Raw genomic sequence first — 11,897 nt, 5'->3', positions numbered from 1 at the left:
TATATGTATCATAACCTAACAGACATATCATTTGCTAAATGAGCTAATGAGCATATTCCAGGCACTCGTATGCGTGTTTAAGTAACTTTGATTAACATTTACATGTATTGTGCCCAATAATTATGAGTTCGGGAAGCGTTATTATTTGAGCTATGTTATTCTAGAGCTTGAAGGCAAGCACTAGAATGTTGTGGCGCGTACAGGTGTGCTGTAATGCGGTCTACTATATTCAATCTTTCTATCGATGCAACCACGTATTAAGCCGTATAGGGATACAAGTGCGACTAAGTACGTGTCCAGTCTATTAGGAAGCTTTATATTTATGGGAGTTACTATATTTAACAGGTTCTGCTCCGGGTGGTCTCTTTAGTTAGTCAGGGGTCGTTCTTTAGCTAATTAGGGGCCTAGGGGACAAATGTAGGCATCTACACCTGCACATGGTGCAAGGTCTTTAGTCTTCGTTCGTCTAGTAGGACGAGTTCGTCGTGTCTAGCTTGTTCCCAATCGGCTTCTGATAGTTTGCTTTCTAGGAAAATGCGAAGAGAAGGAATTTCCAGTTCAATAGGCTGGACTTCATCCATTTCGTATACTAAGTGTTGTTACTCCTATAAAGGTGCAGATGGAGGTTCAGTAGCCCCAGAAGGCCACATGTAGCGTTTTGGGCCAATCTTTGTAGTTTTCAGCCATCTTTTCGATTACGACTGAAAGGTTCTTATTAGACGATTCGACTGCTCCGTTCATTTGAGGTCTATATGGAGATGAATGATGATGTTTAACATGATATTTTTCAAGTAGTTATTGGACGTCGGCCCTGAAGTGCGCATTGGATTTTTCCAGCGCATGCGGGCAGTTTTGTTTATTCGCGTAGTTTCATTACCTTTTGTCATTCCAATTTTCCAATAGTTTATTTTTACTGAATTAATCCCTTTGCTTGAGTGTTCGTGCACCCAAACATTCAGCGTTTCGGCACAAAAGTGTGATTTGCGTGTACTAGCCTTGGGTTAATTTGTAAATAATACCTGGGTTAATTTTTATGACTATATCCGATTGAATTTAATTCCATGAAGATACCTTCAAGCAGTTTTGAATATGCACTTTATGGTGGGTATTTTCAACTAGACCAACGTAACGCGCATGAGGATGCCCATGAACCAAGCAAAGACATGCTCCAAACTCTTACTCTATTTTGGATGGGTGACAATTCATATTTTGATGGGCGCACCACTAAGGCTTCCCAGTTGATCTCTCCTGCTCTGCGGCTATGCCACAAGCCTATCGTTTATGTTGCTGCCGCAAGAAACTCAAGGCAAAGCAACATCACCATTCTTGATCTCTACCATCTCTTCTTGGGAACTCGCTCCAAGTACTTTACCGGGAGGGACTGTAAAGTCACTGGTAGGACAACGTCCGACTCATCCACCGTGCCTTCATAATTTGAGATAGAGTCAAAGTATGTGTTGGAAAGTATAAATTCAATCATGGTGCGATATTTGAGGAACGGATGCAGTATATATATATATATATATATATATATATATATATATATATATATATATATATATATATAGATGCAATTAATTACTTAAATATTAGTTTATCATCTTTTTTTTCTAAATAGGATCCCTTTTGACCCCTCTAAGACCATATAGGTCCGCCCTTAGATCTGAATAAGTCTGTACTACCTATCAGGACCATTCCTCAAAGTTTTCCTGTCACTTTTAGCGCTGTAAATTCTCAAACCGGACCGTTGAACTAGTTGGGTTGGTCCGACCGTTTAGAACCCGAAGCGTTAATAACCCGCGAGTTGGAACCCGGACCGATCCGATCCGATTATATTCAACCTGATCCCAAATCGACCTAAAATTTTAACCCGGTTAAGACCAGAAACCCGACAATAAACCGTTCCACATCCACTCGATCCGTTTCAACCCAAACCGAATGGATCCCAAACCCATTAATGAGCTGATTCGTTTCAATCCGATGTGTATCAACCCGAGGAAAACCCGTTTAATCCAAGTCGTTTACAACCCGAATTGTTTCAACTCGTAACTTGTTTAATCCGAACCGTTTACAACCCGTAACTCGTTTAATCCTGCTGCTAGTCTCAAATTCTTTAACACTTATAAAAGTTAGTTATTGCCCTTTTTCCCTAATTAAGGCCTCAATATTATATTTATAAACGTATTGAAAATTATGATTTTAGTAATAACCTAATATTGTGATTTTATAATTTAGAACCGAATTGACGTGAGCCGAATTACAACCCGTTATCCATTTCATCCAGCTACTGATTTATCCACACTTTATGAACCCAAATCGATAAGAATATGAGCCGATAAGTACCTGAACCCGATGTAACCCAGCTAAACCTGTTCAACCCGATAAGTAACTGAACCCGAACGAACCCGACCCGATATGAGTTCCCCGATATGATCCTAACCTGTTACGTCGACTAAACCCGTTTACAACCAGACGTGTTTCAACTCGAACCGTTTATAATCCGATTCGACATGAACCCGACTCGATTATAATCTGATTTGACATGAACACGACCTGATATGAACCAATGCTCAATCAACCTGAACCGATCTGACTTGTTAACTTTTGAAACCCGGCCCGATTCCACCCGTTAGCAAAATGAACTCGTTTCGGCAAAATCGATGAACCGACCCAAACCCAATCCGTTTATCCGAATTGACATCCCTAATCACTTTTTGATTGACATATGTAGCCAATAGGGAATTTTAGGGTGCATTCTGTTCAACTTATTTGACCTGAACTTATCTGAACTTATCTGAACTTATCTGAATTTATCTGAACTTATCTGAACTTATCTGAACTAATTGGAACTTATTGGAACTTATCTGAACTTATCTGAACTTATTGGAACTTATTGAAACTTTTAATTAGTAATAATAATAATAATAATAACAATAATAATAATAATAATAATAATAATAATAATTATTATTATTATTATTAAATTAATAAATTAATAAATTAAAAAAATAATAATAATTATTAAATTAATAAATTAAAATAATAATATAATAATAATAATAATAATTATAATAATTATTATTAAAATAATTATTATTATAATCATTATTATTATATAATAATAAATAAAAACAATAATTAAAAAAATAAAATTAAAAAATAATAATAATGATTATTATTAATAATAATAAAATAAATTATTAAAATAAATAAAATAAATAAAATAAATAAAATAAATAATAATAATAATAAATAAATGATAAATAATAATAATAATAATAAATAATAATAATATTGTTTATTATTAGAATAATTATTATTTATTATTTATTATTATTATTTATTATTTATATAATAATTATTATTATTATTATTTATTATTATTAATTATTATTATTTATTGTTTATTATTATTTATTATTATTATTATTATTATATTATTATTATTATTTATTATTATATTATTATTTATTATTATTATTATTATTATTATTTATTATTATTATTATTATTATTTATTATTATTATTATTTATTATTTATTATTATTATTATTATTGTTTATTATTATTATTATTATTATTTATTATTATTATTAATATTTATTATTATTATTATTATTATTTATTATTTATTATTATTATTATTGTATTATTTATTATTATTATTAGTATTATTTATTTATTATTATTATTATTATTATTATTATAAATCAAAAGCTAACAAAGTCAAATAATTTACAAATAGTTATTTATTATTGTTGTTGAATCTTATTGGAACTTATTGAAACTTACCCGAACTTATCTGAACTTATTGGAATTTATTAGAACTTATTGAATCTTATCTGAACTTATTGAAACTGAAACTTATTTTTGTAAGGTGAACAGAACCCAGCCCTTAGGGATTCCCATTATTATCTCTCTAGAATTAATTAAACACAAACTTAGGCGAAAATAAAACACAAAACTTTGTCGTCCCGTCAAACTGGAAACAGTTTAACTTAACCAAAATTTCTAACCTCGTCGGCCATTAATCACTTCACTAACTCTTTCTTTGTTTCCTCTTTCTTCGCTCCAACAATGAACATCACTCACTCTCTCTCTTCCATTGATGTCACTCCTTCTCTCTCCTCCCAAACAATCCGACCTCCTCCCCTCCACCTTTCTCCGCCGCCGATTTTATCTCTCCTACTCCGCCGATATGTTGCGCTCACTCTTTCCTGCCGCCGCTAACGCCTTCTCCGATTTCTCTGCCGCCGCTGCCGACGATATGCCGTCAGAAAATACCGTCTTTCTTCGTCGATCTATTACCGCCCTACTCTTCTTCGCCACCATTTTGTTTGTTTACAACTCCTTCCGTTTCTTCGCCGACAGTTCTTTCGATTTTCCCGCTAGCGCTTCTGTCGCCTTTTTCCCTCTTTCCGGCAATGTTTCCTCTCAGGTGATCGATTTTTTCAATTTTCTCTTAAATTGTAAGTAGTTCGTAATATTTACGCTTTTTTGTCGATTAGGCTGAAATGAGGTGGAAGTTGAACTGGATTGATGTTTCTTTATAGCTCACGTTACTGTTAGGTTTAAATGCAGTTGAATAAATTGAAGAAAATATTGAGTTAATGAGTTTTTGATCCTTTTAGTTGTGATAAAACTTGAATTTGAGTGGAAATCGAACTGGATATGTGCTTCTATAGAACTTTTAGATTTCTGCTTGGTTTGAATGCAGCTGAACGTGTTAGTGGATTGTGTATATCATGTGTGATCTACATTTAGGGTTCTCTTTTGATATTTCAATTGAAGTGGAATTGGAATGCTTCAATGCCTTACTGTGTACATTTTTATTTTTTTTCAAAAATAGTAGGAAAGTTTTGGTTATTTTATTGTTAGTAAACTTGAAATGTGGTGAGAATTGAACTGAAATAGCATTTTTATTTATCTTGGACTACTGCGTGGTGTGAATGTGGTGTGAATGCGGTAGTATGAGTTGGTGATTCGAGAGCGCTTGGTTGAGTTCGTTAATTGTGAATTGTGATGTGAAGAGTACTTCACACACTCTCTATTTGTTGCAAGATTAATTAATTATATGTTGAATGATTGTGATATACTTAAGGTATAAAAATGATTAGTGCAGAGTAATTCTTAGAAAATGCTTGGATAGGAGGTGATGAATTAAGGGGTAATTTAAGACAAAATATAGAGACAAAAAATGGACAAAGATGGTGGTTGAATTGAAAGAGGTGGGCGGGTGGTGGAATTGTTAGTTCCCCGTCACCTATGTAGGGTACTATATTAACCCCCAAATGATGAAAATTATTAAATACACCTGGGTGCACCGTGCACCCAAGGGTATATTATGCCTATTGATGGTCCCCACTATATTTTCTCCTCACATGAAGGAGAAAATGTGAGAGGGTGCACCGTGCACGCACCGGGGTGCATGTAATATGTTCTACCAAAATGAAACCTTGTACCCTCTTTAAACTACTTACCACCCTTTATTTTAGACTTCATTCTTCTTTGTTTGATTCTCCCCCATTCTAAGCATGCATTGGTAAATTATTAGTTCTTGGTAACTGTTTGAACCTAATATATTTGTCCCGTTAAAAAAAGACCTAATATATTGATGAATAATTTCAATTTTTGGAATAAATTACTATGATATTGTTTTAACTAATAAATAAATTACTTGTGTGATGTCTACTTGTCATTGCAATTTAAAGTAAATATTATTTGGTTTATATGCTTTTGCTAGTGCAGTCAATTACAATATGTTCTACGGTTGAGTGCATTGCTGTTGTTTGGACTGTGCACTTGTTCAGAACCGGTCCGGTACCGTCCGATCTGGAACCTGATATTTCTGAATTTTACAACCGGGTATTTCTCAGTTTTTCCCAAAATAACACCACTACAAAATTAGATTACTGCATAACTCAAATCTAATCAGTAATCTTACCTTCATACTACCTTCGTTTCACAATACATGCAACATTTCTTTTTGCACGTATTCCAACACACTTCATTGGACATTAATATCTCTAAATGCGTGTAAGTAAACAAAAAGTTGATATTTGAAATCCTCGCACCGATACGAATTTAACAAGATCTCACTTGACTATGTTTTTCTTACATAATGGTGAAAGAAAGATTGTCAAAGTTGATTGATGAATGGTGCCCAAATGAGAAATTATGCATGTACTGCGAAACCGGGTATATAACAACATATAAATCAAACATCGATTGCATCATACTTCGTACGGAGTATAAAACCTTGGATTCAAAAGTACGAGTCAGATGAATAACACTAACAGTTAACAACAAATCTGAAATTTTATCTGTAGAATAATTTGTGAAAGTTCTAGAACAAAAATCAAAGATCCAACCAGAAACCTAAACCATAACATCAAAATTCAAACATCATAATTTTGGACCTTCAAGTTCCATCTACAATGGTCAAGACTCAATAAGAGTAACAGCTGACAACCAACATAAATTTAAGTGAATACAAAACTCAAAACTTTCACCCTTCTTCTCCCCTTAACCAAAAGCTAAGCTAAATAACTGGTGCTCATGTGTGAAGCTTCGGAGAGGGAAGCAGTTGTGGTGGATTGATGGTTGCTCATGGCCGTTGTGGGTCGTGACAACTGGTCTACGGGCTGGTTGGCCTAGTCAAGGATAGAGAATGAGGAAGGAGCAGCTTCATTTTTATTAGGGTAATGGATTATGGTGGTGGTGGAGGCTGCAAGCTGCAATATCTTTTGGCTTCTCAAAATTCAAAATAAAATAAAAACCGGGCTGGACCGAAAATTCCGGGATTTTTCGGGAACCCGGAATCATACTTTACAATGGACTGGAGACTGGACCCGAATTTACCTGACTGGTGTGGACCGATCCATTCAAGTCTGGTTTTCGGTCCAAGTCCAATTCTGCACACTCTAGTTTTTGTTGCCATATTTGTGTTTTAAATTTCGAGTTATTGTTTTATTCTCTATCCGGTTAAAAATATCTTGGTTATCATATGTGACCATTCTGAACAAAGCAGTTAATTGTATTCAGTATCTAATGTAATTTCTTTGAATACAATAGATTAGTGAGGAGTACAAGCTTGAAAGAGTTTTGAATGTTGCTGCTACAGAAGACAAAACTGTCATTATAACAACTTTAAATGATGCCTGGGCAATGCCTAATTCTATTATTGATCTCTTCCTTGAGAGCTTTAGAATTGGGCATCACACTCGAAGACTTCTGGACCATGTAGTCATTGTTGCGTTGGATGATAAAGCATATAGAAGATGCTTAAGTATACATCACCATTGCTATGCTCTTTTGACTGAAGGCATTGATTTTTCTAAAGAGGCATACTTCATGACACCTGATTACCTAAAAATGATGTGGAGAAGGATTGATTTCTTACGAAGTGTCCTCGAAATGGGATACAATTTTGTATTTACGGTAAGTCCTCTGTTTCACTCGTTTAACATCCGTGAATTCTGTTTATTTCTTGAGGTCATTTGTCTTGAGAATTTATTTTTGCTACTTCACAGTCATAGATTTGAATGAATGGTTCAATTTCTTTTTCTTTTTGAAACTGCTTTTGTTGAGTAGCTTGCATTGAGGTTTACAACTTTTTGTTGATGCATGTAATAATTTATTCAAGTTGCTTAAGTAATTATATACTTTGACCCACCAAGACTTTCAATTTGATTATACCATCACTATTGGTAGCTTGGAATTTGGAAAGCCACCCCAATTTTTCGTTCTTCAGTTGGTAAGTTTGAGATTTTACTGTTGATCTCTTACATGTTGCCTTTTGTGGTTCTTGATTCTGGCGTTAATCTCATGAACTTTCTTCTGTTGCTATGTTATGTAACTAGTAACTCCTACAGAATTCTTACTATGCTGAAAACCATTCTTTTTAAAAGGGTAAGCGTCATAACTTCTTCTGAACTAGTAGAAATTTTTAGCTGTTAAAGTCCATGTACTTTGAAGAAATTAAAATTTTCAAGTCCAAAAGAAATCAGCCTACTAACGGATCCTCTCTCTCCCACTAGGATTCAACCTAAATGACGTGCTCTTAAAATGTTTCCGTTTCGTTTTGAGGGTTCTGTAAGTGAGCTCAAATCAGAAACACATCTTGTCGAGCTTGAGTACAAGTTAAATTCCGCTCACTGCTAATAGATACTAGCCATTGTTTTTTTGCACAAAAAATACTTGCCTGTCTTGATGACAAATTGCACATGACGTTGACAGTCTTTTTCACTCCATCAATCAACTTTTCCAAAGCACCTCCAAATGTGGCATCACAGTTCACAGGTCTTCTCCAAACCTATCTTTTTAAATATGATTGTTCTCGGTTAACTTCTGTCTTTCATTTTCATTCAATAAAGAATATCCTTAGACCTCACTGGAAACAGTTCATGGGTCCATCATATTTGGTCCATATGCACAGTTGTCTACAGTGAGTTAAATTGATAATATATAGTCACGTAGTAGAAAAACTTGTCCAAGAATTTCTTGTAATCGCTCAAATATCATGTGAAATAATCAGTTAATCACCATTCTCATTATACTATCAACCCAATTGCAGGAAATGGGAATCCATCAACTTTTGAAGAGTTTAAGCTTTTACCAAGGGAAAAAAAAACCGTACTGTTAGCACCTGAAGCTCACCTCTTCTATGTTCTTCATTTTATTATCACTTAATTTGCTGCAACTGACTCAGTAAAACTCATAGGTAACTAAAAACATTAAGTATCTCCCTTCCATAATTACTCGCATTTTGCATAGTCGCAGAGTGAGACAGATGCGAAGGTTGTTGGTTATGTTTATGCTTCAATGTGATACGAAGTATTAGGTTTCTTGAACTAATACACATGCTGATTAGCTTTTCTGGATTCAAACTATTCTACCTTGTTTTATTTTGAACTGTAATTAGCTGTAAGCCCTAGACTTTCAAAATAGTTGGCTGGCTTGGTTCTCAGCTTTAATGAGGTTTTAGTTGTCGTTTTCTTCTCTTAGCTGCTTACTGTGTTATTGGCTCTGTGATGAGTATGAGGAGAACCTGTTCTAATTCATATTTCAACCTTTAGCATTTAAAGGGGATTTCAATTTGTTGAGACGTTAACATCCTTGTCTCAACTCACATGGTAACTGTAGATTTTGGACTTCAGTGGGTTAGTAAGTCTGCCAATGCAATCCGGTTTCAATATTTTACATTCTTTCCTGGAGATTTTGATATTACTCTGAAGTCTATGCTCATAAATTCATCTGGGATTTGCTTGATATTTTACACTCCCTGTCGCTATCTATGGAAGGTAACCAAATTCTGAGAATACTTTCTTTCTTTCTTTCTTTCTTTCTTTATTCAAAGCTTCCTGGCTTCAGATGTTAGTATTTTCTGAAACAAAAAACAAACCATTATGTGAAATTGCAAACCAAAACAAAAACTTCGGTTGTTTTTCTGTGTATGTGTTTGTGTGTGTGTTTATGCGCACACGAGTCTGAGTCTGTGTCTGTGTATGTGTGAGCTCGTGTTGCAGTCACTTTTCTGGGAAGTGTGTTTCCGTGTGTGCACTTGTGTAGTTGTGTTGCAATCACTTTTCTGGGAAATCGTTTGGCTTTGATTACTTTCTTGGCTTCCTGCTTTATACTCTCTAAAGTCTTTAACTTTCCCTAAATTTTCTTAGCTCGACAAGTTTTTCTATCTTATTGTCCAGGATGCTGATATCATGTGGTTCAGAGATCCATTTCCACATTTCTTTCCTGATGCTGATTTTCAAATTGCGTGTGACCATTTCTCAGGCGACTCATTTACCGTACACAATAGGCCTAATGGAGGTTTTAATTATGTTAAGTCAAATAACAGATCCATTGAGTTCTACAAGTTTTGGTACTCATCCCAAGAAAATTATCCTGGTTATCATGACCAGGATGTCCTAAACTTTATCAAACATGATCCGTTTATCCCAGAGATTGGGTTGGAGATGAGATTCTTAGATACTGCATATTTTGGTGGACTCTGTGAACCTAGCAAGGATTTGAATAAAGTATGCACCATGCATGCGAATTGTTGTTTTGGCATTAATAGCAAGCTACACGACCTTAAGATTATGCTTCAAGACTGGAGAAATTTTATGTCTTTGCCCCCGAGTTTGAAGCGGTCACAAGTGTATTCCTGGAGGGTCCCTATGAACTGCAGGTATAACACACCATACGCTTATTTTATGGCTATGCTATATATTGGTGCTTGTCATTTTCTTGTGTGTACTTCTGATCATCCATATGACCATAACCATGACTTAATGATACTGCCTTGCAGCCTAAGTGCATTCCACACTTCCAAGAGTCCAATGGAGAGTGACGAAGAAGAAAATACAAGTTAATTTATACTTCATATACCACATTTTGGTATTATCCAAGATTAACTATTTACGGTTAGCAAAATTGGCCTTCGGTCCGAGGTAATGTGTCAATCAAAATTGGCCTTCGGTCCGAGGTAATGTGTCAATCAAAATTGGCCTTTGACAAGAAGGGGCAATATTAGCTAAAAACCATGCTTTGGTAAATGAGAAATTGTACAGTGTGATGTAGAAACATAAGGTAATTTTGTAGGAGTACTTATTTTATACCTCGACTAAACTCTCAAATGATGGTTGAAAACGGGGTTGCAGTGTACCAACAATTTGCGGGTTTCAGAAGCCAACCACTGGTTAAGTCCTCATTTCTACTTGTGGAACAATTTGCTGGAATGGGTGCAATGAGGCAAGCTTGGCAAGACCTTACCCTCCCGTTGGGGACTTCGGGTACCAAAAGAAACAATTATGGAAAATAATGCTAAAAAGTAACTTAATATCCATTTTGCGTTTTAAGTATTGGGATTGTGGAAACAAGGTAACTACAAAAGTGACGGAAGTAACCGAGTACCAAAAGTCTTGTGCGCTGCGCACCTTTAAATAAGAGCTTGTGAACACATAGTGACGGAAGTAAGGGTGTTTTATCTGTAGTTTTATGAGCCAATCATGCTATAAATTCGTAGTACTATGAAAATTCAAAAATTGAAACACATAGTCTGACTGCATGCACCTCATTCACATGGTGCACAATAGATCAGGAGGAATAATGAGTAAACAGGTTTGAAGGTTCCTAAACTTTGCCAAAAGGTGCAGTTTAGTCCCTTAAGTTTCAAAATGAGCATTTAGATCCCTGAAAATGGATGGAAAACGTTGATTTTTGCTTTCCGTCACTAACAGACGTTAAAATGCATTTAATAATATTAAAAATGATTTAAATAAAAGGAGAATTAATATACACGTAGATTAATGATTGAAATCAGATGACGTTGATGAAAAGAAACCTTTTCCAATTACTTAGCCTTTTCAACTTGTTTTTTCTATGTTTACACGTGGAAACCCTTCTAATTTCCCTCGTTTTTTCTGGTTCCTTCGATAACATGTTTTGGCGGTTTTTTTAACTGTTCCCAACCCTATTTCCCCCTTTCACTTCCTATTTATATGGTCCCCCTCCCCCTCCCCCTTTCAATCTCAATTGTCTTTTCCTATTTACTCACTTAAACACAAAGGAATTTGAAGTTATTGCTTTGGTTTCTTTCTGCAAAAATGGGTTCTTGCACATCCAACAAACGATCTGTTGATGCCAAGTGGGAAGGTCTCCACGGGAAGAGGCCCAGAATTTTCAGACGAAGGTACTACTCATGGTACTTTCATTCATTCAATTTGTCGGTTTTTTTCAATAAATGTTTGCCAAAATTAGAGCTTTTTTGTTAAGTTCCCAAAATTGGTGCATGCATTATCTTGATAATGGTGTTTTATATGTTACTTTAAACATTCGTGGGCTGATTTTGCATAATTTATCAATTGAAGTTGGAATTAGGGTTTTGTCCGTTTTTACT

The 11,897-nt window shown here is 34.9% G+C and overlaps 1 protein-coding gene across 1 annotated transcript; it reads left to right on the top strand.

Annotated features, from left to right (window-relative positions):
* The first annotated feature begins 4,006 nt into the window (after nt 1–4,006).
* On the top strand, nt 4,007–10,857 carry LOC110795321 (uncharacterized protein At4g15970). Its single transcript, XM_022000323.2, has 4 exons — nt 4,007–4,439; nt 7,076–7,441; nt 9,706–10,187; nt 10,308–10,857. The coding sequence occupies exons 1-4, from the start codon at nt 4,110–4,112 to the stop codon at nt 10,369–10,371; spliced, it is 1,242 nt and encodes a 413-aa protein (XP_021856015.1). The 5' UTR covers nt 4,007–4,109; the 3' UTR covers nt 10,372–10,857.
* Nucleotides 10,858–11,897: the final 1,040 nt, after the last annotated feature.

Source organism: Spinacia oleracea, chromosome 3 (assembly GCF_020520425.1).
Source record: "Spinacia oleracea cultivar Varoflay chromosome 3, BTI_SOV_V1, whole genome shotgun sequence".
In the NCBI taxonomy this organism is placed as follows: domain Eukaryota; kingdom Viridiplantae; phylum Streptophyta; class Magnoliopsida; order Caryophyllales; family Amaranthaceae; genus Spinacia; species Spinacia oleracea.
This window is presented reverse-complemented; position numbering and strand designations above follow the sequence as displayed.